Raw genomic sequence first — 26,515 nt, forward strand, 5'->3', positions numbered from 1 at the left:
GCTCATTGTGAAACCTAGCCCCACCCTATCATGTGATTTCCTCAGGTCTGTAAAACCTCTTACTACCTGTGCGCCCTGTCACAATCTTTTGGACATGGGCTTCAGTTGATATAAAATACTCGAGAATCACTTTACTGACTTGTGAATCATGATTCACAAGCCCAACTGACTCCTTCACTGACTCATCCCTGTTGCTGTTAGCAAACTAATTTCAATAGTAGAAATATATTTCGCTTATAATTAAAATTGTGGGGGGGAAAAAACAACAGCCAGTTTCTTAACAGAAACATTTCTGCTCTGAACTGGAAGAAAACACCCTGAGTAGAAAGCTCACATCAAGATAATAGCTCCTCAGTTCACAGTAGCATCGCTCTGCTAACAGCACATTTGAGTTACTCACCCCCTCCCTTCCTGTGCTGAATCGTAGCATGAACGAATCACTCATTCACCTCCTCCCTTCCTGTGCTGAATTGTAGCATCAATGAATCTCACTCACCCCCACCCAACCCCCCAACCTTCCTGGCTCACAGCTTCTTCTTCTACTTTTTGGTTGGCAACCACTGTTAAGGCACATTACCGCCCCCTGGCTCACAGCTCAGTGGACATTTAGATGAGAAAAAATATATTTGACATTTGAGGAAAAAACTAATAAAATACAATAAAAATAAATAAAATAAATTTTCCCTTTAGAAATCGTAATTTTTTTTGCTCTTTTTTGCTCTATAAAAATAGTTGTTATTCTTTTTCAATCATCTTAGCAGTAGGATATACATGAAAAGAGAAACACATTAAGTTTGAGTGAAAATGTAATTTTTTTGCACTCTCTGGGCAACTGACTCAGTGACTCAAATGACTCAAAAAATCAGATTCATTTTTGTGAGTGACTCATTCAAACTCGATTCAGTAAAAACAATCAAATTTACCATCACTACTCCCTGCATTGCTTTTACTTACATTTCACATAGTTAACTTTTTTCTTTGTGGAAATGAGGCTATGGATTAAAATGCCATTGGGTGTCATATGAATACGAGGCCAACAATGGTGTAACAGCCTAGAAACCGGAAAGATAATTTTGATAAGGACCCAATGTTTGCAATTTTGCCCCTATACACCACCAGATTTTTAAATGAAACAAGATTTAAGGAGGTTAACAAAAATACTGCATGAACAGTTTAAGAATTACAGTAGTTTTATACTGAATCTCTGAATCTCACATTTTAAGAGGATTTTCTAAACTTGCTGACTACAGTACGCTTCGGAGTACGCATTTTGAGACCTATTATGTCACAGCGACGTGACCATGGCTGTCCCAATCCGAAGTGTACTCCAAATGCGGTCTCCAAATACGCCGTCGTTTTCCCCAAATATGAAGTTTGGTCCGCTGTGGACTTTGTGGTCCCATATATCGCAGAATTCATAGTGCGGCGGTGGGTGTGGATAATTTTGCTGAAAAAAGCGGCAGATGGGTTAAGCAGAGCGGCCGAAAAAGTAAACTTTCAAAAGTAAGTACTGAATATTATGTCACTTATTTATGTGCAAATGTTTAATAATGAAGAACATTAAAACATTACTGTTAGCCACATGTCGGCAAAGTTGCAAACATTAGCAATGTTAGTACTATAGCTGACCTTAATCTTACAGAGAATGTGATGATTTTATGGATAATTAAAGTCAGTCATATATCCACAAATACAACAAGATGAAAGTCAATGAATGCTGCTCGGTTTGCAGTCCTGAACATCACGGCACAAGCAGGATTCACTGCACTGTTAATGTTAGCTATGTTATATTGCTGCCTCTGTTCGGTGGTGTCGAGCCAAACGGACTTTAACGTGTTTTTGAACGAGCTGACGGTTCACTCGTTAAGCTGAAAGAAAGATGCTTTAATCACAGGACCATCACTGTACCATCTGGGAACTCTTCTTGTTGAGCACTCGTAATGACACAAACACTAAATCCTCCTTCTCTTGTGCTGTTTTGTAGCAGTGTATACACCTGAGACTGTCACCTGTCTGTCTGTCCTGCACTCTCTCTTTTTCTTTCTCTCTGATTGTGTAATAAAAGTATGAACATTCATTTATAAGTCACACTTGTGTTTGAATCCTGCAGCTTATCACACATTTGATTTCCATGTGTGACAACTGCAAGTGTCCGGAGTGAGGACAGACTGAAGGACCCACTGCTGCACATCATCTGTGAGGCTTTGCACCCCTGATGATCCACCAGGACAAACTCAGCAGTGTGTGAGGAAGAGGAGGAGGAAGAGCCAGCAGCAGCTGACAGATGGAGAGAATAGACAGACTGTTCCCTGTTTTTGAAGGACTGCTAGAAAAGTTTAAAATAACGAATTGTCTGTCCTGAATCAGTCTTATTAGGTAATGTTTAAATCATTTTATCATTCCAGTGTTTTCAGTGTGGGAGAAAGTACTCAGGGCCTTCAGGTTACACACTATGAAAGGCAGAAACAAGTTTAATATTCAGAAACCTAAAGTATGTATCAGCAGCAGAATGGACCTAAAAATAAATGTTTGTTTCAGTTCACTTATTGGTAATGCCACAAGAAAAACAATGGTGTGCTTGGTTTCAACGTAACTTTATTCTTTCATGAGTTATTTACAAGTTTCTCTTTGTTCACAGCCATTGACATGTCGAAGAGGTTAACACGTGAGGAGCGGATCGAAATTGTGTTGATATCTGGTGAACGCAGTCATTGCAGCAGATTTCAATGCAAGACACCCTACGAGACCACCCATCTCCCATGCTACAGTTAGCAAACTGCTTGCTAAGTTTCGTGAAACTGGTTCAGTGTTGGATTTGCCAAAATGTGGACGCAAGAAAACTGTCACTAATGAAGAAACATCAGTGGCTGTCCCAGCTTCATTCAGCAAGAGCCCACAGCGTAGCACTCGCCGCATGTCACTGGAGAGTGGCATTAGTCGAACATCCCTTCGGCGGATATTGGCTACTCACAAATGGCACCCTTACAAACTCCAGCTACTGCAGCATCTCAGCGAGGATGACCCAGATCGGCACACAGAATTTGCAGAATGGGCAAAACAAAAATTGGAACAGGACCCTCAGATCACGCAGAAGATTTTGTTCAGTGATGAGGCAAACTTTTATGTGAATGGTGAAGTTAACAAACAAAACCACCGCTATTGGTCTGACACTAACCCACATTGGATGGATCCCTCCAAGACTGTTGGAACAACAAAAGTGATGGTTTGGTGTGGTATATGGGGTACAACGATAGTGGGTCCATTCTTCATCAATGGAAACCTCAAGGCCACTGGATATTTGAAATTGCTACATGATGATGTGCTTCCCTCTTTATGCACTGAAGCTGCTCGTTCCCTGAGTTTTTCCAGCAAGATGGTGCACCAACACATTATGGGTGCCAGGTCCAAGCATTCCTAGATGAACAGTTTCCTGGAAAGTGGATTGGTCGTCATGGGCCAGTTGAAAAGCCTCCAAGGTCTCCCGATCTGACCCCCTTAGACTTTTAGCTTTGGGGTCATCTGAAGGCAATTGTCTATGGTGTGAAGATACGAGATGTGCAGCACCTGAAACTACGGATATTGGGTGCCTGTGCTGGCATTTCTCCTGCGGTGTTGCTATCAGTGTGTGAAGAGTGGGAGAAGAGGGTTGCATTGACAATCCAACACAATGGGCAGCACATTGAACACATTTTATAAGTGGTCAGAAACTTGTAAATAACTCATGAAAGAATAAAGTTACGTTGAAACCACGCACACCATTGTTTTTCTTGTGACATTACCAATAAGTTTGATGTGTCACATGGCCCTGTTCCTATTGAAAAAACAAAAGTTGTATCCAAGATGGCCGACTTCTAAATGGCCACCATGGTCACCACCCATCTTGAGGAGTTTGCCCCCTCACATATACTAATGTGCCACAAACAGGACTTTAACATCACCAACCACTCCCATGTTATTACGGTGTATCCATATAAATGGCCCACCCTGTACAATACAGTGCATTGTTAGTAGATCACCCTGCAATTGTGATATCACAATAATTTGACAGTTGTGGACAGGTGTATTTTTATGGCTGGCCTTACCGCATATGTGTTTGTAAGAGTTTCATTGTCAGTAAGTTAAACTAAACTATGTTTAGTAAACAAACAGGGTGAATTATTGCCTATAAAATATAATACATCTTACATATATATATAAAAATATTTACATGCTTCCATCTCCCGTTTTTGGTCCGTGACATCTCTTACTTTTCAACTCTTTTTCTCCCTTCCTCGTTCACAGACACATAACGGGTATGGCAGTCCATTCTCCCTGCAGCACGGACTACACTGCCCATGAGGCTAGATTCTTTAGGGCTATGCCTGTAACACTCTGCCTATTGCCTTCATATTAAATCATTTTTGTGAATAATTTTTTAAAATATTTCTTCACGTCATTATGTGGGCTACAAGTAGAGGTGACATCGGCCGTGAGATTGAGACACAGACATGAGAGCCTCTTAATGCGTGTTTTGTTTGGGTTTCCACCGGCGTGGACACCAAAAATATAGAGTTCATAGCCTAATGAAACAGGAAAATACAGCCATGTAATCCATTCATTTCAACAAAGTAACTGTATTCTGAATACCACCTTTTAAAACGGTAACTGTAACGCAATACAGTTACTCATATTTTGTATTTTAAATACGTAACGGCGGTACATGTATTCCGTTACTCCCCAACACTGTTGCTAATCCACTTAATACCATCTGATTTTTTTTTTTGCTACATTTATTAAAGTGTTCCGTTCTGATTTTGCTTTGTTGATTCTGAGGTGTACATATTTTTTCTCATATATATGACACAAATATTGTTGAGCTATATACCATTCTTCTTATTTAAGCTATTTCTTAAGGGCCACTTTAGATAGGTCTATATAAAGTGCTAAATGTTGTTTATTTATGAATGTAAATTTGTTGTATTTTCTGTAGCAATTAAAAAAAAAAAGGCTATTAATCTGCATGTGTAAACATGTATGTAAATTCTTGCGCAATTGCATGAGATAAAAGAAAAATATAAAACTACTACTACTTTCACATATTAAAAAAATAAGAGACAGCTCTGAGGGAATGTAGGGGGAAGCTAATTTATGTATAACTGTCCGTATGTAATTTAAACATTTTATGGTGACATATAGTGCCCTCCCTCCTCCCAACAGACACACACACACACACACACACACACACACACACACACACACACACACACACACACACACACACACACACACACACGTGTACACACTCAGACAGACGCAAACACACACATGCAAATTGCAAATTCCAACTTCAAATGGAATGCAGCATTAGGTCATAAACTTTGCAAAAATCCCTTGATCCAGGTCTTAAAGAGCCAAGTTATCAATGGAGAAAAGCCTGCAGCCAAAAATAATAACTAACACTTAAAAAAAAAAAATCAAACAGAATATGAAGACACTTTAATTTGACATTCACAGGTTTGTTTAGAATGTTTTACACTATAAATGTCATCACATTTATTTTCAAGATAAAAGGAGCCTATCTGAAGGGGTTCTTTAAGACCTGGAAGCAAATCAAACTCCCTATCCCCCATTTGTCATGGAAACCACCGCTAGCCATTGGTCAGAGGTGGTAACCATGGTAATAAATACAAACCACTGAGATGGTGTCATCAGGGTAGGTGGATTATTATAACAACGAGTTAACCGCCGTGTCCCATTCATCACACTCGCATACTGCGACACCCAGCTGGCAGTAAGCCTTGGGATGAATCTATCTGCTCTCCATAGTGAGTTATGTGTATAGGCACAGGGACAGCTTGAACACTGGCTAATTACCACCTGATAACAAGCAGTTTGTCAGCCAGGGTTATTACTGTGACTTCAAGTTACTGAGTTTAGGAAAAATCTGGATCTCTTTAAAGCTCAAAGTAGTTTAGCATGATTTTCTCTTTCATCTACATATACAGAGAGAAGAAATGTAGGAATTAGGAGAGGGATGGTATGCTAGGCAGCAGGTTAGTAGTGTGAATGGTACATGGCAGTGCAGGTTGGCCAGCATTGTTATACTGATCCACCCACCTTAATGGGGATCCTTTTGGTGTGGCGATGCCATAGCCTTTTGAGTCCAGGTTTCCTCCAACTTTCATTGTGTCACAGGGTTTCCTCTGCTCGATGTACTCATTCATGGTGGACTCCAGCAGGTAAGCGTACTTTCCCTTGGATTTCCTGACACGCTGGACACCCTCTGATGTTTTCTTGACAAAAACTGAAGGTTCTGCAATTTTCATGTACTGCCACATCTTGTCAAACAAGGCGATTTTAGAACGCTAAAAAAGAGAAACAGACACAGATATTATGCGATAACTTAATTTTTATAACTTACCTTTAGATAACCTGTAATGTATGTAAAGAAGGCGTTTACCTAAAGCACTTTTGAAGGTAAAGAGAGTATGACTGTAGCCTGAATGAGTTGATGCATCATCCCACAAGACAATATTCTAAAACTAGCTCCATAATGCTCCACTGGGCAATGTTGTTAAGCCTAAATTGTAAAACTGTTAAAACCTAGTAATACTGTAGGTTCTGTGGGGATCAGGGAAATTATTTTACTGCTACTGTTCATAACCATCATCTTTATCATTGCATTAATCAGCATTGCATTAAAGCATTTATTGAAGCTGTTAACATTACATTAAAGTCTGTATTACAGGTGGTATCATAATCATGGAATATTCTTTCATTGCAGGAGCAACTGTAATCATTTTATACACATTGCATTTTGGTGCTTATTAAAGAGTTGAAGCTCGGTCAGTTAATTGATGGTCAGAAGCTTTGTCCGGCGTGATCTATTGAGCAAAGTGGCCTAGAGCTATGGAAGAATTGCATACACGTGTGTTCATTAAAATCATCGTTTGACTCCACCCGGCCGGATCAGTGTTGTTATTTGGATTTCCTCCTGTATCCCTCCTCAATATTTGAACCCTTAACAATATACATCAATACAACTATTATAGCCCAAATTTTAATAATATGTATGCATTACGTGCATAGTAATTACATAAATTTAAAAAAAGTGCAATAAACTACAAAAAAATTGAAAATCGTTTTTTGTTTTTTTAACATATATTTCTAGTTAGAGAAATTTAAGAGGCTTATCCCTCAAAACTGTAAATACAAAAAAGTTGCACAAAATAGTTTCCCACCACAGGAAATTTATTTTAAGTGTCTTCATACTTTTATTTTTGAAATACACCAATTTTTATATACTGCAGGAAAAATGAAAATAAATATTATAATGCAAATTTGCAAAAAAACAGCATATGCATCAAAATAAACTATTTCCAGCAGTGCAATATGAGTCCTAAGCATCCCAGAAACGACACAGAAAGTCATAAAGTCAAACATAACTTTTAAAAACACCAGTACAGGCTCGCAAGGCCCTGATGGGGGCCCTTCATGTCCTGAGGAAGAATAACCTGGGCCAGAAGCTCCTGCTGGACTTCTACCACTCCTCAGTGGAGAGCATGCGCTTCTACTGGCTGGGTCTTTAGTACACAGGGGCCACTACTGACAACAGGAAGGCAACACAGAGGGTAATTAATACTGGTCAAGCTGGCTGACATCAGCCACCCTTAGAGGCCTTTGCCAGCTCCTCCTGTCTCAAGAAAAACAAGGTCATCACAGGTGACCCCTTGCACCCCGCCCACCACCTGTCTGACCCTCTCCCGTTTGGTCAGCACCTCAGGTCAATCGGGTCCCACACCTACAGACAGACTAAAAGTTTATTCCCCTGGGCCATTCGGACTTTTAAGAAACACTCCCCCCCCAACCCACCCCTGCCCACTCACCTCACTAATCTGAGTACCCTGATCACTCAGAACACTCACATGTGGACTCTAAACTCAGAGCAAGTGCTTTGCACCTCTTCCAAGCACTTTGTTCTCCAATATGTGCTTTTCTCTTGCTTTGTATACATTTATTGGGGTGACCGTGGCTCAGGGGGTTGGGAAGCGTATCTGTAACCGGAAGGTCGCCGGTTCGATCCCCGGGCTCTCTGTCCTGGTCGTTGTGTCCTTGGGCAAGACACTTTACCCTAACCGCCTACTGGTGATGGCCAGAGGGGCCGATGGCGCGATATGGCAGCCTCGCTTCTGTCAGTCTGCCCCAGGGCAGCTGTGGCTACAACTGCAGCTGCTTCCACCAGTGTGTGAATGTGAGAGTGAATGAATAGTGGCATTGTAAAGCGCTTTGGGTGCCTTGAAAAGCACTATATAAATCCAATCCATTATTATTATTCTCCTATTTGTTATTTATGCCTGCTGTCTTACTATTTATATTTTAGTCCTGCACTGATGCTGTGGAGCCTCCATAATTTCATTGCATGTACAATGACAACAAAGGGTCATTGGGATGTGACAGTGGGATGTGACTCTACTGTCACATCCCACTCTGGGCAGCGCATCTCGCATGTTCTTCTCTCTGCCTCTTCCTCATTTCAGACTTGCTGCCCCGTGGGAAACCTCCCATAGACTTTCTCCGCACATTTGCAAATAAGTTGAAACCTCACATATTCTCCCGCTGTGCACCTGTAAATAAATTCACCATCACATCAAAGTACTTTGAGTTGTGTGTCCGCCCTCCAGTACCCTGTTCCCGTTACCAAAGGAGCCTGCTGAGCCCATGCAAATCGGGCAATCCAGGCTCACTCCGTAGGAGAGAGAGAGGCGTTTTCCTGCATGGGAGTTTGTACTGTGATCGGCCAGGGCATTTCATTGGCACCTGAAATTTGGGGGTACTGGTGGGCGTTTCAGGTGCAGCTAAACTCCATCTCCCTCCCTGTGAAGCTCAAATACCATCAGACCTCTCATTCTCTCCAAGCATTCGTGGAGTCCGGTTGTGAGAAAAATTTAATAGACATGGATCTAGCCCGACAGCAAGGTTTCCCTTGGTGCCTCTCAAGCCTCCCATTCCGGCCTCCACTCAAGGTTTTGCCTATATCACTCATAAAACCAAGCCCGTGCAGCTAATCACATCGGCCAACCATTGGGAAACAATAACTCTCTTCATGTTTCCATCCCTTATCTTTGGTTTTCCCTGGTTGAAAAATCAGAACTCCCACCTGGACTGGACTGCTAGCAAATACTTAACTGGATTTTAACGTGTCACTCTCTCTGTTTGCAATCAGCTCTACTCTCAGTTTCCAGCTCCTGGTGCTGTACACAACCATCTTAGATCTATTTCTGGTCCTCGAGGAGTACCATGACCTCAGAATGGTCTTCAGTAAGGAAAAGGCTCTTTCTCTGCCACCACATCATCCCTATGATTGTGCTATTAACCTCCTCTCTGGTGCTGCTCTCCCCTCCAGTCCACTATACAATCTTCCTAGGCCAGAGAGGGAGGCAATGGAGGAATACATTCAGGAATCACTAGTGGCTGGCATGATCCAACTCTCGACTTCCCTGGTAGTATTCCAAGCCCTCGTCCATGATGTACTAAAAAAATTTTTACTCACCCCCTGGTTGCAGAGACATAATGCTCACATTGATTGGACCAGGTAAAAAAAATCACCAGCTGGAGCCTGTTTTGCTTGGCGAACTGTTTGAGGTCAGCCATTCCCACTGCAACAGCAGATCGAGCTCCACCCCTGTCACAAACACCAGACCTTCCCTCCAGAGTATCATGATTTACAGGAAGTGTTCAATAAAGACAAGGCTCGCTCTCTACCGCCTCACCGACCATACGATTGCACTATTGACTTACTTCCGGAAGCCCCGTTGCCCTCTAGTAGACTGTATAACCTGTCCCGTCCTGAGAGAGAATATATGGAGAACTACATCCAGAACTCGCTGGCAGCAGGAATAATTAGACCTTCTTTCTCCCCAGTTGCTGCGGGCTTCTTCTTTGTATGAAAGAAGGATGGGTCGCTGTGGCCGTGTATCGATTATCGAGGTTTGAACGATGTTACTGTAAAAAATAAATACCCTCTCCCACTAATCAACTCTGTTTTCGAGTCTCTCCAGGAAGCCACAGTTTTGAGTTCCACACCTCATCTATTTCCTTTTTGGGCTACATTTTGGCAGGAGGACAGGTGAAGACCGACCTAGTAAAGGTCAAGGCGGTGCTGGAATGGCCGGTCCCAGAGTCACGGAAAAAGCTTCAAAGCTTCCTTGGGGACGCGGACTTTTTACCGCCACTTCATTCGGAACTACAGCCAAGTGGCTGCACCTCTCACCTGTTTCACCTCATCTACGGTACCTTTCACCTGGCCCCCAGAAGCCCACTCAGCTTTCGCTAAGTTGAAGCACATTTTTACATCCGCACCCATTCTAATCCATCCTGATACTTCTAAGCAGTTTATCGTGGGGAGTGACGGACTGAGGAGGTAATTGACAGAAGTGACGTACAAGGTAAGCGACTCATGCTGTAACTGACGTCAGACCCAGAAGATTTTGGCGGAAAATTAAAGCGAATGGTAGTTTAGAATTGAACAAAGTTTCTTTAAGCTTCAGTATTACCAAATATACTAATAAATTGTCATATAACTAACAACATCTGTCCTAACCCTAACACCCTGGAGGACAACGGGGAGAATTTAGACGCTCTCCAAGATTACATCGACCGCTGTTTCCAAGATTTTGTCATGAAGAAGGCTCAGAGTGCATCTTCCCCGGCCAAAATTGAGACACGTCCTATTGTGGCCAAATTCGGCCACTTCAAACAAAAGGAACAGGTGAAAAGCCACGGCAGGGAATTAAAAGGAACGGACTTCAGCGTGAACGACCAAAGAGATCCTGGAACGAGATAATTGATAAAAAAAAATAAAAAATTCTTAGTACAAAGACTACGCCTACAAAATTATGAACATGGTAATAAATCCGGTCAATTTCTAGCAAACCAGCTAAAAATAAATAAAGAAAAAACAACTATATGTGCTGTTCAAGATTCATCTGGGAACACAATATATGAACCGATACAAATAAACAACATTTTCAGGGATTTCTATAAAAGATTGTATTCACCACAAATAAACCCATCTAAAAAGGAAATTGATCAGTTTTTGGACAACATAACTCTTCCAAAATTATTAGACACTCAAGCAATGGCACTGGATTCACCACTGACATCAGGTGAACTCCAGGAAGCCCTGATAAGTATGCCCAATAATAAGGCTCCAGGTCCAGACGGCTTTCCTGCAGAATTCTACAAAGAATTCTGGACATTTTCTAGCACCAGTTTTTTACAGAACGTTGTTGGAAATCAAAGAAAAGGGCAGACTTCCATCAAATATGAATTCTGCAAACATTAATCTTCTGCTAAAACCAGGCAAAGACCCTGTATATCCCTCAAGCTATCGTCCAATATCCCTTATAAATGTAGACCTTAAAATAATCTGCAAAGCTCTCTCAAAGAGACTGGAGAAAATAACCCCCTCTTAATTCATCCTGACCAAACTGGTTTCATAAAAGGTAGGCACTCATCAACAAATACACGTAGATTACTTAATTTGATAGACTACTCATACAGTAAAAACCTAGAAACTACAATATTCTCTTTAGACGCAGAAAAAGCATTTGACAGAGTTAACTGGAAATTTCTATTCGCAACTTTACACAAATTTGGTTTTGGATCCTCTTTCATAAACTGGTTAAAAATATTATATAATTCCCCAACAGCTTGTGTCAGAACAAATGACCAGACATCCTCCAGCTTCTGTCTCCTGAGGGGCACCAGGCAGGGATGCCCACTCTCCCCTTCACTGTTTGCAATTTTTATTGAACCACTAGCAGAAGCAATTAGACAGAATTCAGTAATTAAGGGCATAAAATGCAAGAACGTGGAACATAAAATCAGCCTTTATGCGGATGATGTGTTACTCTTTCTCCAAAACTCACAAACCAATATCTCTGGGGTGATTGAATTGATAAACTCTTTTGCAAGAATATCAGATTACTCAATTAACTGGTCAAAATCTACAGTCCTTCTGATTAATTGCTCCTTCCATAACTCCTTTTCTACACCACTGCAATCGGGAAATATAAAGTATTTAGGTATTAATGTTTCTCCCAAGCTTGCAGATCTAACTAAATTAAACCATATCCCACTTTTAAAGACAGTAGAAGGTGATCTGGCTAGGTGGAAATGTTTACCCATATCACTCATGGGAAGGGTTGCCGCTATAAAAATGATGGTCTTACCAAAAATAAATTATTTATTCTCAATGATCCCAACTAAACCGCCACAAGATTGGTTCAAATCTCTAGATTCATGTATGTCCAAATTCCTTTGGAAAAAAAAAACACTACAAAAGACCAAGGATAAAGGAGGATTAGAACTACCTAACTTTCAGCACTACTTCTTAGTCAACAGGCTTCAGTTTATCTCAGGATGGCTAAAACACACCCTCTTAGATGAACCTTGGCTAGATGTAGAACAAGCACTTTGCAATAATCTAGAGCTTATCAGCTCAAACATCCAACGACATGAATGCTTCAAAAGCGTCAACATCAGCTCTTCTCTGACAGCATGGTGGGAATTTCTAAAATTGACGGAGTCTTTTTAATCCCATGCAAACGTACATCTATCTGGAACAACCCTGACATATTATAAAACAATAATATGATAAACCTTTCAGATTGGAGTGGTAAAGGAATCAAATATTTAGAACATATACTAGAAGGAACAGAATTTATTCCATTTGACAGACTGGTTACACAATATGGGATCAACAAGAAAAGATTTTTAGAATATCAACAAATTAAATCCATAGTAAAAAAGAAATTTAAACCGGGTCAAGTTGAACTACAAACACCACCAAGTGTGGTTCAATTTCTTACTCTTAAAATCCCCAAATTACTATCCAAAATATACAGAATGCTTTCTAAAACAGATGAATCAATATCACTTCCTATTGCAAAATGGGAAGCGGATTTATCAGTTAACTTAGACCTAAACTTCTGGTCTCAGATTTGCTTAAAAACCTTTCATCTAATTAGAAATCCCAGTCTTCAATTAATTCAATACAAAATATTACATAGAGTGCACTATACAGGTCATCGGATGTTCAAGATGGGCTTTACGTCTACCAACAACTGCTCACACTGCCAAACCAATTCAACGGACAATTATATACACGCTCTTTGGTTCTGTCCACCAGTTCAGAGGTTTTGGCGCGAGATATGTGAAGACTTATCAAAGTGTCTGAAATGTAACATTCCAACTTCCCCTTTAGTGTGTTTGTTGGGCAGCTTAGATAATGTCACTACAGATAAGAATATAGCCCATATGGTTTTCACTGCCCTATGCATAGCCAAGAAAACAGTCCTCATGAACTGGAAAAATAAAAATAATCTTAATTCTAACCAATATAGAAATTATCTATTAGATTACATTAGTCTTGATACAGCCTCTGCCACCACATCAGATCAATTGCTCTGGGCTCCTTTGATCAGCTCCATCACCTAGCGGGGATGGGGGGTCATAGTTTGGTCCCGCCTTCACTGTTGTGATTGGTGTGGGGGTAGGGACAGGCTTAGGGCGTCGGGGGGTTCCCCAGGAGCATCTACCTTGGAGGGCTCAACCTGGGGTAGCGGTCATGGCCTATTAAGGGCTCTGTTGGCTCTTAGGTGACGGTTTCCTCGTGGCTGCGTGCAGTGGGGCTAGGGGAGGGTCTGTGCTGACGGACGTGGGTTACTGACCTGGTAGCCTGGCTGCCCCGGGGTGGGTCCGGGACGGGCGTGGGGTTGTGGGGGTACTCCGTCTCCGGGCTGGGGCCCTGGTTGGTGTGTTGCCGGGGTTGTGGGCGGGTGGGTGTATGGGGGCCCAGCCCTGGCGCAGGGTGCCGCTCCATGTCCTCCTGGGTTTTAAATGCACCTTAGAACACACATGCATCAACAATACATATGAGCGGGCAGACGGAGGTCTGGAATCTTCTCACACCCCCGTTCTCTGCGGCCTGATGGAGCGGGGGTGCTAGGAGGAGGATTTGGCCGTTCGACTGGCGTCTGGAATGTGGGGCCTCCCTGCTGCTGCGGAGTCGGGGCGGTCTGCATCTCTCCACCCCAGGGAAAAGGGTAACACCACCTGGGTCTGGGTGCAGTTTCCCCCTCCAGCGGCAAGGGTACCTAGACCTGGGGCTTAGAGTACGCTTGGGGAGTGTGATTGTGTGTACAGTGTCTCTTTATGTCTGTCTCCACGTTGGGTGAGTGCCTGACATATGTGCTTGTATGTCTGTGTCCATATGTCAGGTCGGGTATCAGACGCCACCTCTCTGGGGAGATCTCAGGCCCTCCAAGGTATGGAGGCCTATCTCCCACCACCACTTCCCCTGCCAGTGGCAGACGCCCACAGACATCGGTGCGTTGGTGGGTCTTTGTGTCCGGGGATGGGCGTCACACCGGCTCACTCCTTGGTGGCTGCTTATCGGGGCCTGGAGCCTGGGGCTCGCTCGGGCCACTTCGGGGGTGGGGTGCCCTCGGCCTCGGTCACTCTGGCGCAGCTGGCTGCCGGCGCTCCCTGGGCACGTCACTGCTTATGCTCCGCGGCTGCTGAGTGACCCCTCATCTGGGACTCTCCTCAGCTCTTTCTGGGATAGTGGCGCGGCTGCCCCTCTCTTGGTCTTCCTTGGTCTCTTGTGTTCTGAGAGCCTCCGGATGTCTGGAGTTTTGATCTCCTCTATACCTGTTTCATGCCCTGGTGGACGGGGCTGTGGCTCCCCACACCCTCTAACAGATATGTAGGAACATGTAGGAACCTTTTAAAAACAAGCGCATTCATGCTCACAGGTGTACAGACGGGTGCTCATACACAAAAAACTATACCCTTATTGGCTACGACCTTAAAGCGCACTGTGCGCTGTCGATCTTACACAATAATGTTTAACATTTAGTATTTACTGTTATATTGCCATAGATCATCATGATGTTGTTTATTCTATTGCTCTAGTTTCCTTCTGCTTGTTTTCTTTTTTCTTTCTCAACAGGTGATCCAGGAAAAGAAAAAGAGGAAAAAAAAGACAAAGGTGATGAAGCAGTCTTTTCTCACTATCTCTTTTCTCCTTTTTCTTTCCCTCTCCTTCTGTTAACTTTCTTCTCAACTGTTCTTCTTGTTTTTCTTTCCCGTCATCGGGTCCAGTCTGGCCTGATTACAATAACTAATAAAAATATAAAAATAACTAATAAAGATCAAATAAACTATGACAATCAAGATGACCAGTATAGCAAAAGGCCCACTTGGGAAAGTAAATCTGTTGGGCATTTTTCTTGGCCTTCAGACAATAATTCTGATTGCTACAGTGCCAGACAGGACACACACACACAAAAAAAAAAAGCAGTTTATCGTGGATGTTGATGCGTCCGACACCGAAGTTGGGGCAGTTCTCTCCCAGCGGTCCGGGCCACAAGGTAAGCTCCAGCCATGCGCCTACTCCTCATGCCGACTCACCCCCACGGAGAGAAACTATGACATTGGCGACAGGGAGCTCCTGGCTATAAAACTTGCCTTAGAAGAATGGCGCCACTGGCTGGAGGGGGCGGAACAGCCTTTCCTCATATGGACAGACCATAAAAATTTAACTTACCTCAGAACGGCCAAAAGATTAAACTCATGGCAAGCCCACTGGTCTCCATTCTTCACTCACTTTGACTTCACTCTCTCCTATCGCCCAGGGTCACAGAATGTCAAGCCTGACGCGCTCTTCTGTCAGTGTTCCTTGGACACTGAAACATCCTCTCCCGCCACTGTCCTGCCCCCTGCCTGCGTTTTAGGTGCTCTCATCTGGGACATTGAGGAGACTATCTGCCAGGCCCTCGCAGGGGACCCCAACCCAGGTACCGGGCCACCTGGGCGGCGCTTCGTCCCCGCTACCGCCCACGGGGCGGTCATTCATTGGATTCACACTGCACGATTTTCGTGCCACCCTGCCGTGAGTAGAACAATACAACTCCTTAGACGACATTTCTGATGGAAATTTCTAATAAAGGACGTAAAGGAATATGTGTCAGCCTGTGCCGTTTGCGCTCACAACAAGCCATCCACTAAGCACCCCCTAGGTCAGCTCCACTCGCTCACAACACCTCACCGGCCTTGGTCTCACATCTCCCTTGATTTTGTTACTGGTCTCCCCAGCTCCTCTGGAAAGAGTGTCATTCTCACCGTCGTTGATAGATTCTCTAAAGCTGCTCACTTCATCCCACATCTAGCTCAGTTGTGTGCCGTTGAACCACTATGTGAAACTAAGTTAAATGAATGTGACATACAAAAAATTAACATACAAAGGGCCTGAAACCATGCTGACTTGAATTCAAGTTTTCTTTTAAATGACAAAATTTTGTTTTGGGGACAAATATATCTTTCAGCTTATAAAGAGGACAGGTTTCAGGACATGATTCAGTTGAACTCCAAGGAAAGATCTATCGGAAATTTTGGATTAAGTTGCGAGACTACAATCATCATATTTTGTCATCTAAGGATTCCCATTTGAAACAATAAATTTCATAAACACTCTAGGTGCGTGGAAGTGCTGAAGCAGGCTCTTCCTATTGTCCAGCTGATACTAAAAGTCCTTACCCTGAAAAACTCCTTGGTGGATCCAGAGTCCAGTGTTCCATATGCTATCTCCGTCTGCTTAGCCAAATCTTCAGCACTCTCAATGGGAGACACCATCCTCTCCACCGTGAGGAAGGCAGCCAGGTTAGCAGTGTATGATGAGATAATGATCAGAGTGAAAAACCACCACACCCCACCAACTATACGTCCTGAAAGAGACCTGCCCACATAAACACTTGAATCAAATTAAACTGTTCTAGGACTCATGGCAAATTCATTCAATTACATCTTGAGGCACTTGTTGTTATGATTTGACACATTGTAGATTCTTACTGAAGGCATCAAAACTGTAAATGAACACACATGGAATTGTGTAATAAAAAGTGTGAAATAACTCAAACCATGTTTCATATTTAAGATTCTTCGTAACAGCCTTTGCTTTGATTACTGCTTTACACACTGTTGGCATTCTCTTGATGAGTTTCATGAGGTCGTCACTTGAAATGGTTTTCCAAGCATCTTGAAGGAGTTTCCAGAGATGCTGAGCACTTGTTGGCCTGTTTACCTTTACTCGGCGGTCCATTCCATCCGAAACCATTTCCTTTGGGTTTTAGGTCTCCTTCTTGGTTCTAAAAGTTCTAAAAGTAATGATGGACTGATAATTCTCTTAGCTGTCATTTCTACTTAGCTGATTGGTTCTTGCCATAATATGAATTTGAATAGCTGTCAAATAGAGCTGTCAGCTGTGTACCAACCTGACATCTGCTCAACACAACTGATGGTCTCAACTCCATTAAGAAGGCAAGGAATTCCACCACTGAACCCTGACAGGCACACCGGTGAGGTGAAACCATTTCAGGTGGCTACATCATGAAGCTCATTGAGAAAAGGCCAAAAGTTTTCAGCACTGTGAACAAAGCAAAGTGTGGCTACTTTCAGGAATCCAAAATACTGCTACATAATTCCATATATTTTGCTCCATATATTTAATGGAGCAAAATATATGGAGCAGAGAAACAACATTAAATGAGAAGGTGTGTCCAAACTTTTGACTGGTCATTGTGGATAAAGAAAATATTTTCAGCTGACAGACTACAGTGACTTGCCCAACACAGCTAGCTACAGCAGCAATGCCATAGTGGCAACAGCCTCACCCAAACTGGACAGTTTAACAATGACCACATACATCTCTTCATGGCCATAGTTAACATTACAAACATGATGCTATACCAAGTCAGTGTAAAAATATTAGGGTTGAAGTAGAACAGAACAATTGTAGCATGAACAGAGTTTCTAATGCACTTTTATCTCATTCAGTCTATGATAAGAACTGTGCCTGTTTTACAGCCCTTAATTAGTATTAATATTCAGTTCCTGATTAACGAGGCAGTGAATGTATATTAATATAATATACTGATTACAACATCGGGAGCTAATACCGTATATGACTATGAAATGTCAAGGGCATACCAACCTTGGTGAGATGTCACAACCCTGCCGCATGAAAGCACCCAAAGAAAACCAAAGAGAATTAAAGATCCCAAACTCATTGGTGGATTCAGTGGTTAATGGCAAGGCTCCATCTTCTGGCTCCTCAAGCGTCCATTCATAAGGGCTGAACCTGGATACCTACAGCAGCAAAGCATTAGAATGTCAACAGAAATACACAAATTACATAGATTGTTATAACAGGGTTTTCTAAAAGTTTGCAAAAAACAAGGCATTTCATTTTTTCCACTGTTTCAAAGAGCCCAGCCACAAAGTAGGTGCCTAGGCTGTGAAGAGGAGCTTCTGTCTAACTATACTGCCATAAAAAGACACAATTGCTCTTTAAGAAATGACACATTTTTAACTAAACTGCTCCTCTGTAGTGTACCTCCTCGTTGTTAAATCAGATTACATGTAATCAATTGATCATAAATATAAAATCTTTCTGAATCGAAGCAAGTTTCTAGTTTTCTATTAAATTAACCCTAAAGTTGAGGCAAGGAAGGTTGGGCTTCAAACTTGAACTACACTTTTTGAGACATAATACATTAGTCTCAATAAGTGTCAGTAGGTATTATGTCACTTATTTCAAACATAGTATTTATGCCTTCTTTTAACATAACCATATTAGGCACTGATACTTGTGAAAACAGGATAGCACCTAAAAGAGGATTTCAACAAAGCATGCAAATTCATAATAGCAGGCTTACTTACCAGAAAGAGAACAACACTAACTCCTATGTAGGCAAAGACAATGCACATCCAGATTTCATAGGCCAGTGGGTCCAGAAAGGAGAAAACACCTGGTTTGGATTTTTGCGGCTTTTTAATCATGATGGAGATTCCCAAAGACATGAAGGGTTTGGAGAAATCTATCACCTCTTCACGGACAAGAGTGATTGTCAGGGGAGCAATAGCTATATCTGCTTTCTGTTGGAAAGTAGAGACACAGTGACAGGGACAATGTGATTGCTTCATGGACTTGGAAGAGCTGCTGCTACTACAGCGCTTTGGCAGTCGTTGTGATCACATAAGTGATTCTAGCCTACAAGCCACATTTAACTATACAATCATATAGTGTTTAATTCTACACACTGTAAGGACGTTCACCTAACTTTACATCCATATCTCTGGACTGAAGGAGAAAGTACCTGTAGAATACTGGAACATGCACAAAGAAGACTTTAGAGGCATGCACCAGGGGCCACATGCCTGAAACAATAGTTTCTATGATTTTTTTTCCTATGACTTAATGGTGATTTGTGTGATTAACAATTCAAGTACAGGTAAAATTTAAGATTATAATGGACCATAAGTTCCTAGAGCTCCAGATTTTTTCCTAGAGAACCAGCGAGAAGCACACATCATTCCAGGCATAGCAGATGGCCCAGTCAGTGATTGAGGTCAAGGGTCATGCCGTTTGGGCTCCTACTGGTCACCTCGAGAGGATTCCAGAACCACAGCAATAACCACGAAGGGGTTGGCGGAAATCCAGAAGGACCAGACTAAGAAAGCCAGAAGCCCTGACTTGGCTGAGTCAGAGAAACACCCAGACCTCAAAAAGGGGGCAGAATAATCCCCCGGTCTGTGGAAAAAGACCTCATGGTGGTCCACCCATGAGGTTAAAGTAAGAAGAGGAGAAGAGCACAGAGAATTGCCCGTCCCAGAAGATTAGTTGTTTAAATGTAAAGAAGGTCAAAAGCCCTTTAGACAGAGTTTCTAGTTTGAGCACAAAGGTGGAAGCTGAAAAGTAATGGGAGGTCTGAGAGTATTAGCTTTACTAATAGTTTGTGTGATTTTTATGTTATGTTAATTGCCCGAACACAGTGGTCATCCCACATTTGGTCCAGCCGTTAAAGGGGGACAGACTGTCCAGAGAGGGAAAGCGCGACAACTAAGAGAACTGACAGATACTGGGTATAGAAATATCAACCTGGGGTTAGATTGGCTAATTCAAAATATAAAGGAACAAAAGGTGTCAGACTGTGTGGCGTGCGTAGCCACCCGCCCACACCTGTTCACCGAACCTGGCCCTGTCTATTCAAATGACACGCGGGGATTTGGTTGTGTGCTTATAATAACCAGAAGTGCAATTCCACCAATTGATAATAAAACTACTCCGGGACCTTTTACCCGAAGAAACGCTAACTATACCTGTTTTGATTTTACAGTGAGCAGCAAGGGAAGTCAGAAGTATGACGTAGGAGAGATCCCAGCGGACTGGTGTACGGTGGTGTATCCAGCCCAAGGGAATGCCTCCAGGGGTAAACATGACATAAATTGGCCCGTGGGCAAGAGCGGGTTTGTACTATTATGCTGGGTAAAAAGGGGGTAAGGGTCTCAGGAAACAGGGCAAGGCAGCTCACAGCCCAGTGTAGATGCAAGGTGCTGTTCTGGACGTACACTTACTTGTTTGACTTATTTGTGGGGTTTTTAACATATATGGATGCAATAGGGGTGCCTAGGGGAGTAGCAGCATCAGAAGTATGGTGACCTTCTTTCGAAGGTCAAAAGGGGGAATTGTTGAAAATATATCATGAAGCAGTATTTCAGCAAAGGCCATATTAACCCAGCCGCTAATAAAATGTGCTAGATCATAGGGTATTACCAGAAGTGCTTTGATTGTAATTGCATACGTGCTTGCACAGCGACAGTCAGAACAGGATGGACTCAGGATGTGTCATTTACTATTATAAGACTCATAACGAGAACAACAGGAAACAGGTGGGGGTGAAAGGCAGTTAAGATAGATTTCTGAGTAATTGTAGAAGATCACCAAAAAAGGAATCGTGTCTAGCTGTCACTAACTGTAACTGATGCATGTTATGTTATCTGCTTATGCACGAAGGGGCGTGAACCCTGACATATAAAACTGTGTATCAAAGTGCTTCCTCTTTGAGAACTACACGGAAGGTGGTATTGTGTACATCTCCCTTGCATGCAAGCTAAATAAATAATTGTGGATTGACTAGACCTGCTCTGAGTATTGGTTGTTTGTTCTCAACCCAACATCAAAGAATTCGGGACAACTTCATGACCCAATAGCCTATTTTGAATGGAGGGGAGAGTAGGGAACTGTCTGTTGGTCTGGGTTCTTGTTACAAAAGATAAGAATATAGTGTGAACAGGAACAAAACAATAAATCTGGGCGATGAAGCTGGAATCCACCCCATCCTCTCCATTTTATCTATAAAATGGGGGATTGGATGGTATTAAATGGTTATTTGAGTCTCATCCAAGAATCTCATGTAATGAATTTGTTGAAAAATACGTTGTAACTCACTAAATTACTAAAGTTATTACACAGTGTTAGAGATGAAACCCCAACAATCAGCTAATCTTATATGAGGGAATTTTCTGAACTGGTGCTACATAAAGCTTAATTTTCCAGATTTTTCAGACTGCCTCCTCTAACTTAAATGATCGGAGTGTTTGGTCAGTTACTCAGATCTTTAATGAATGTTATTAATTACTATTAATACCAATTTAATCTAATTAAAAGTAAAGAAAATTTCAAGTTTAAAGTGTCATTCACACTGCAGGACGTGCAGCTGCAGTTGGTTGATGTCCACAAATTTCCAGGCATTTGGTTAAATGTGCTCATGCAATTCTAAGAGAGAGGCTCAGCAGAGATAAAATCTAGTACTTAACAATTTCTATTCCATGTCTTAAGTAATATTTATAAACTTTGCTTTGAACATGGTTTTCACACACCATTTTTGTTTTGCACTACCACCAATATTTAATTTGTCTCATGCTCAAGTTAAATAAAACATTCTGCTGTTTATTGTGCCTGTGTAAAGTCTTACCCCATATACCAGCTCTCCAACCATACCATTCCAGATTTTGGTTTCAGCATCTCTTGCTCCATATTTGCCATCTCCCACAATCCTCAGCTGGTAGCGTATCCCACAGTGCTTTGCAATCTCCGCAGCCAGGTCGACACAGTAACCTTGCATCAGTACAAACAGCCAAACAACAAAGTCGCTTATATGAGATACAAGAGTAGTGTGTAATTGAATATCACATATCTTAATATCAAATTTACTCTAAATTAACGGCACCTTATGTGTCTTGAAAAAGTTTTAAAAGTAAGGAAAAACATATGCTATTGTGGTATCATTGAGCTATCTTCATGGCACATACTTCAAACAACAAATTATTTTCATTAATACTTCAAGTAGAGGAATGAATAATGAAAGGTTTTATATGCAGAATGCTATACACACTGGTTGCCACTCACATGGTGCTACTTTAAATGGTGGCAGTAGCATTTGTATGTAATCTATAAATCCAATCCAACTTTATTTATATAGCATTTTAATATATATAAACAAAAAAAAAAAACCACCCAGCACGCCCCTGCGGGCGGTTTATCCTTCAAGCTCGGGTCCTCTACCAGAGGCCTGGGAGCTTGAGGGTCCTACGCAGTATCTTAGCTGTTCCCAGGACTGCGCTCTTCTGGACAGAGATCTCCGATGTTATTCCCGGGATCTGCTGGAGCCACTCGCCTAGCTTGGGAGTCACCGCACCTAGTGCTCCGATTACCACGGGGACCACCATTACCTTCACCCTCCACATCCTCTCGAGCTCTTCTCTGAGCCCTTGGTATTTCTCCAGCTTCTCGTGTTCCTTCTTCCTGATATTGCTGTCATTCGGAACCGCTACATCGATCACTACGACCGTCTTCTTCTGTTTGTCTACCACCACTATGTCCGGTTGGTTAGCCACCACCATTTTGTCCGTCTGTATCTGGAAGTCCCACAGGATCTTAGCTCGGTCATTCTCCACCACCCTTGGGGGCATCTCCCATTTTGACCTCGGGACTTCCAGGTTATACTCGGCACAGATGTTCCTGTACACTATGCCGGCCACTTGGTTATGGCGTTCCATGTATGCCTTGCCTGCTAGCATCTTGCACCCTGCTGTTATGTGCTGGATTGTCTCTGGGGCATCTTTACACAGCCTGCACCTGGGGTCTTGCCTGGTGTGATAGACCCCAGCCTCTATGGATCTTGTACTCAGAGCTTGTTCTTGTGCTGCCATGATTAGTGCCTCTGTGCTGTCTTTCAGTCCAGCTTTGTCCAGCCACTGGTAGGATTTCTGGATATCAGCCACCTCCTCTATCTGCCGGTGGTACATACCGTGCAGGGGCCTGTCCTTCCATGATGGTTCCTCGTCTCCCTCCTCTTTCTTGGGTTTCTGCTGCCTGAGGTATTCACTGAGCACTCGGTCAGTTGGGGCCATCTTCCCAATGTATTCTTGGATGTTCGTTGTCTCATCCTGGACTGTGGTGCTGACACTCACCAGTCCCTGGCCCCCTTCCTTCCGCTTAGCATACAGCCTCAGGGTGCTGGACTTGGGGTGAAACCCTCCATGCATGGTAAGGAGCTTTCTTGTCTTTATGTCAGTGGCTTCTATCTCCTCCTTTGGCCAGCCTATTACCCCAGCAGGGTACCTGATCACGGGCAGGGCGTACGTGTTGATGGCCCGGATCTTGTTCTTACCATTCAGCTGACTCCTCAGGACTTGCCTGACCCTCTGCAGGTACTTGGTGGTTGCAGCCTTTCTAGCGGCCTCTTCATGGTTCCCATTTGCCTGCGGGATCCCCAGGTACTTGTAACTGTCCTCTATGTCTGCAATGTTGCCTTCTGGTAGTTCAATCCCCTCAGTTCTGACTACCTTCCCTCTCTTTGTTACCATCCGACTACACTTCTCCAGTCCGAACGACATTCCAATGTCATTGCTGTATAGCCTGGTAGTGTGGATCAGTGAATCGATGTCTCGTTCACTCTTGGCATACAGCTTGATGTCATCCATGTACAGGAGGTGGCTGACAACTGCTCCGTTCCGTAGTCGGTATCCGTAGCCAGTCTTGTTAATGATCTCACTGAGGGGGTTCAGGCCTATGCAGAACAGCAGTGGGGACAGAGCATCTCCTTGGTAGATCCCGCACTTGATGGTGACTTGTGCTATGGGCTTGGAGTTGGCCTCTAGTGTTGTACGCCACATCCCCATTGAGTTCCTGATGAAGGCTCTTAGGGTCCCATTGATCTTGTACAATTCTAGGCATCCAGTATCCAGCTGTGGGGCATCGAGTCATAGGCCTTCTTGTAATCAATCCAGGGAGTGCACAGGTTGGTCAGTCTGGTCTTGCAGTCTCGGCTGACTGTTCTGTCTACCAGTAGCTGGTGTTTTGCGCCTCTGGTATTCTTGCCAATTCCTTTCTGTGTCCCACTCATGTATTGACCCATGTGCCTGTTCATCTTAGCCGATATGATGCCTGACAGGAGCTTCCATGTAGTACTGAGGCAGGTTATTGGTCGGTAGTTGGAGGGGACCGGTCCCTTCTTGGGGTCCTTGGGGATCAGGACCGTCCGACCTTCGGTTAGCCATTCCGGGTGTCTCTCGTTAACTAGCAGCTGGTTCTTTTGTGCTGCCAGACGCTCGTGGAGTGCAGTCAGCTTCTTTAGCCAGTAGGCGTGAACCATGTCGGGCCCTGGTGCTGTCCAACTCTTCATACTGGAGACCCTTTCTTGGATATCTGCCACTGTGATGGTTACTGGACCCTGTTCAGGGAGGTCGCTGTGGTCTGCCCTCAGATCCACTAGCCACTGAGCATTGCCGTTATGGGTTGCATCCTTCTCCCATATGCTCTTCCAGTATTGCTCCATCTCCAGCCTTGGTGGTGCTGTTCTCTTATTATTGTTCCCTTGCCACTGAGAGTACACCTTTGCTGGTTCTGTGGAGAACAGCTGGTTTATTCTCCTGCCTTCTGTCTCTCTGGTGTACCTCCTCAAGCGGCTGGCCAAGGCTGTGAGTCTTTGCTTGGCAGTTTCCAAGGCCTCAGGTATGGACAGCTTGCTGTATTTCTTATGCACCTTCTTTGTCGCACCTTTCTGCAACTCCGTTAGTTGGCTAACCTCCCTCCGTGCTACTTTGATCTTGCCCTCTAGCCTCCTTCTCCATGGAGGGTACTGCCCCTTGTGGCTGTTCAACTTGTAGCCAAGCATCTCACTGATCACTGCTGCCGTATTGTAGATCAGCTTGGGGTAATGTGCTCACGTTTGCGTGTCCTTGTCAGCAGGTGAGCAGCAGTATTCTGGACCATTTGCAAGCGTGATTGTGAAACCTGATCAATACCAATATAAAGCGCATTACAATAATCAAGGCGAGTGGGCACAAATGCGTGTAAAACTCTCTCGAAGTCATAAAAAGAAATAAAAGGTTTGACTTTAGAAAGCTGCCTCAACTGAAAAAAGCTATTTCTCACCACTGTATTTATTTGTTTGTCCATTTTAAGAGCTGTGTCAATTGTTACTCCAAGGTTGGAAACAATTGGTTTCACACAGGAAGTGAGAGGACCCAAGTCAGATGGAGGCACACCAGGGCCACTCGGCCCAAATATAATGACCTCTGTCTTCTTTTCATTAAAATTAAAAAAATTCAGAGCCAGCCATGCTCTGATATCTTTAAGACATTCTAAAATAGGCCTGAGGGGGTTAGGGTCATTGTGTTTCAGGGGTAAATAAATTTGACAGTCGTCTGCATAAAAATGATATGGAATTTTATGTTTTTTAATAATATGGCCAAGGGGAAGTAAATACATGCTAAAAAGAAGGGGCCCAAGGATGGATCCTTGGGGTACACCACATGGGAGGGGGGCGGAAGATGAATAAAATTTACCAAGTGAGACAGAGAAACTTCTGTCAGACAGGTATGACTTGAACCACTCCAAGGCAGTGCCTCTAATTCCAACATGATGTTCTAGGTGAGAAATCAAAATGTTTTTGTAAACTGTTGCCACTCCTCAACCTCGGCCGTAGTCCTCGGTGAGTTAAAATAGGAACAGTCTGGCGGTAATAGTTCCGAGAAAGCGCTTAACTCACCGTCACTTAGCCAGGTTTCTGTCACACAGAGGAAATCCAGATTATGAGAAGTGAAGAAATCCTTCAATATGAACGTTTTATTTGCTAACAACTTAGCGTTACCCAGAGCAATCCGGGTAGGGTCCATCATTGCGGTGACAGCCATCCAAGAAACCTGTTTCAATGGATTCTGCGGATTTACTCCACCGCAGCGAAGACGAGGTAAGAAAAGGCGGGGACGCAGGATCTCCTCAGCCGAGCCGACAACAGGTACCAGCTAGGTGGCAATAGGTTCCAGGAAGCAACGGGGGATGAAACGCCAGTGCAAAGGTCGGATTTCCGCCAGAGTGCATTGGGAAACTGTTCTGTCTCTGCCAGATGAAAAACCTAAATATGATTTAGGTCTTAGCTAATTATAGGCCAATCTCCAACCTTCCTTTCATATCAAAAATCCTTGAAAGAGTAGTTGTCAAACAGCTAACAGATCATCTGCAGAGGAATGGTTTATTTGAAGAGTTTCAGTCAGGTTTCAGAGCTCAGCACAGCACAGAAACAGCTTTAGTGAAGGTTACAAATGATCTTCTTATGGCCTCTGACAG

General features: G+C 43.2%; 1 protein-coding gene across 5 annotated transcripts in view; it reads right to left on the reverse strand.

The window, feature by feature from the left end:
* LOC146571952 (glutamate receptor 2-like) overlaps positions 1 to 26,515 on the reverse strand; it is a 115,534-nt gene that overhangs the window by 50,237 nt on the left and 38,782 nt on the right. For all 5 annotated transcript variants that reach the window (XR_014892628.1, XM_085275968.1, XM_085275967.1 and 2 more), the window contains exons 12-16: positions 21,858 to 22,000; positions 18,763 to 18,978; positions 18,035 to 18,189; positions 16,582 to 16,780; positions 6,097 to 6,344 (exon numbers count right to left, since the gene is read on the reverse strand). Coding sequence is in view for 4 of the 5 variants with exons in the window: in XM_085275968.1 (XP_085132094.1) it covers positions 6,097 to 6,344; positions 16,582 to 16,780; positions 18,035 to 18,189; positions 18,763 to 18,978; positions 21,858 to 22,000 (961 nt within the window). In the remaining variant the exon portion in view is untranslated. The remainder of the gene's footprint in view (positions 1 to 6,096; positions 6,345 to 16,581; positions 16,781 to 18,034; positions 18,190 to 18,762; positions 18,979 to 21,857; positions 22,001 to 26,515) is intronic.

The sequence above is a fragment of the Mchenga conophoros genome, linkage group LG6 (genome assembly GCF_057382185.1).
Source record: "Mchenga conophoros isolate Kocher_MC1m ecotype Shallow Benthic linkage group LG6, M_conophoros_male_GT1.1, whole genome shotgun sequence".
Lineage (NCBI taxonomy): Eukaryota > Metazoa > Chordata > Actinopteri > Cichliformes > Cichlidae > Mchenga > Mchenga conophoros.